We start from the raw sequence: 2,409 nt of genomic DNA on the forward strand, positions 1-2,409 counted from the left end.
GATATGGTATGAAAATTTTTTATAACAAAAATTAGAAAGGAAGAAATTGTCATTGGATGGCAAGATCCTGAATTTTAGTCTCTGGTTTCCCACATTACGTATAGCACTTAGCAGGTGTGTGCCCTTTTTTCTTCAATTTTTTCCTCTTCTACAGTTTTCTCTAGGTTATTATTTGAAGTTCAGATCATGGATCTAAATCATTTTTGTTCTCTTTTTCCTCCCCTAATTCTGCTTCAAAACTTCTGTAACTCATTTGCCACAAAGCCTAGGATCTCTCTCCCAAGTAAGCTTACTGGGTGGGCTGAACTGCCATGGAACGGAAGGGTTGTTAGGAAGTTGATATGTTGCTAAAAAGTCTTGCTAATTTGCTATACAAACGGAATACAGTGTCAGAGAATTTTCCTTTCCCCTAATGAATTTTAGGAGGTATGTATTTTGACCTGTATCATTGATTCTATTTGGATCAATTACTTTAAGGTTACAATTTTTTATCCTTATATGAATATTGCACCTAATTATCCCCATAATCAGTTAAACAAATGTCAGCTGTTCACATTTCAGCTCTTTCTGCCAATAACTGCTGGAAGTGATTTAATGCAGCTGGAGAACAACACTGACAATCATTATGGCCTGAGAAGTGTGAAATAATTTCATTGTACTGTTGTGGTCCCTTATAGTCTAAGGACTGATAATGTTGAGTGGATGAGACTTGGAAAAAAAACAAACCTTTTTTTTTATAATTAAAGAAATAATGTAAAAGAGGGGTGAGTTTGTGGTCAAATCAGGACTGCTTATCTGGTGAACTCTTCCTTAGAGCTTGTTTTCATAAGAATTCACTTTAAGTGTTGAATGGAAATGCTTTCATCTGAAAGGGATTGTTGTACTTCATTTAGATTTCCCCATCTGATAAAAACGCTGCTAAGTAACAGATGTGGCTCATTTGGGGGAAATGAGGAAGAGGAGAAAAACGTTGGGGTGAGCAAAGGACTAGTCAGCCATGCTTCCAAACTCATGGGGGGATTGCATATTCTTTTCACTTACCTGGGCCACTTTGGGTTCACTTTAGAGGAAGGATGCCTTCCCCTCTTCAGCTGCGCTCTTACCTCCCTGGTGAGTTTTCTCCCTCGGTGGACTCACGACCCTGCAGCAGCCCTTCTGAGCTCCCAGGGAAGCTGTGCCTGGGGGCCACTCCATCCAGGGCCCCACGGCTACCCCGCCGGCTGGCCTGGTGCTCCATTGATTGGGAACAGGTGTGCGTCCTACACAGGCTGGGCGCTGGGGGGTTTGGTTCAGTGTACAAGGCAACTTACCACGGGGTTCCGGTGGCCATAAAGCAAGTGAGCAAGTGCACCAAGAACCGACTGGCATCCCAAAGGAGTTTCTGGGCTGAGCTCAACGTAGCCAGGCTCTGCCATGACAACATCGTGAGGGTGGTGGCAGCCAGCACTCGCACGCCTGCCGGCTTTAACAGTCTGGGCACTATAATTATGGAGTTTGGTGGCAATGTCACTTTACACCAGGTCATATACGGTGCAACTGACTGGTCCGAGGAGGTGGGGGAGCCCCATGGCTGTGCCAAAGACCAATTAAATTTGAAGACATGTCTGAAGTATTCCCTGGATGTAGTGAATGGTCTGCTTTTCCTTCACTCACAAAACATCGTGCATTTGGATCTGAAGCCGGCTAACATTTTGATCAGTGAACAGGATGTCTGCAAAATTGGTGACTTTGGTTGTTCAGAAAAACTGGAAGATGTGCTATGTTTGAAGACTCCTTACCACCTAGGCGGCACATATACCCACCGAGCCCCAGAGCTCCTAAAAGGAGAGACCATCACGCCCAAAGCTGACATTTATTCTTTTGCTATCACTCTGTGGCAAATGACCACCAAAGAGGTGCCTTACTCAGGGGAGCGTGAGTATGTCCTCTATGCAGTGGTGGCCTGTAATCTTCGTCCCTCTCTTTCCGGGGCTGTCTTCACCAACTCAGTGCCTGGAAAAAGACTTGAGAAGATCATTGGCAGCTGCTGGAGGGCCAGTGCTTTGCAACGGCCGACTGCAGAACTTCTGTTGATTGACCTCAACTCATTAAAAGCTGACTTTTATTGACTCTGAACCTGAATCAAGATAAGTTTTTCCCTTCTATTCCTTTATAAAGAAATGTCAAAAAATGTGTAGGACAAAGTTTTAGAAAATAAACTTATTGAATATCCCTGATTCTACTGCTTTTCATTTTTTTAGATTTATTTATTTGTTTTTTAAAATATTTTATATAATTCTTACATCATTTTTCATCTTTGCACAATGTATGCATTTTCATTATGGTTATATTCCCCATACAAGATTTATTTATGCATACAAGAGCTGGGGTGCAGACCGGAGGTGGGGGGGGGGCAGGTGTGAGAGGATT

At 43.0% G+C, this 2,409-nt stretch overlaps 1 protein-coding gene across 1 annotated transcript; it reads left to right on the top strand.

The window, feature by feature from the left end:
• Positions 1-1,031: 1,031 nt before the first annotated feature.
• On the top strand, positions 1,032-2,108 carry MOS (MOS proto-oncogene, serine/threonine kinase; the record flags this gene model as incomplete). Its single annotated transcript, XM_084230563.1, has 1 exon — positions 1,032-2,108. Exon 1 carries the CDS (start codon positions 1,074-1,076, stop codon positions 2,106-2,108), a length of 1,035 nt encoding a protein of 344 aa, XP_084086689.1. The 5' UTR covers positions 1,032-1,073.
• Positions 2,109-2,409: the final 301 nt, after the last annotated feature.

This window comes from Talpa europaea (assembly GCF_964194135.1).
Source record: "Talpa europaea genome assembly, chromosome: 3".
NCBI lineage: Eukaryota > Metazoa > Chordata > Mammalia > Eulipotyphla > Talpidae > Talpa > Talpa europaea.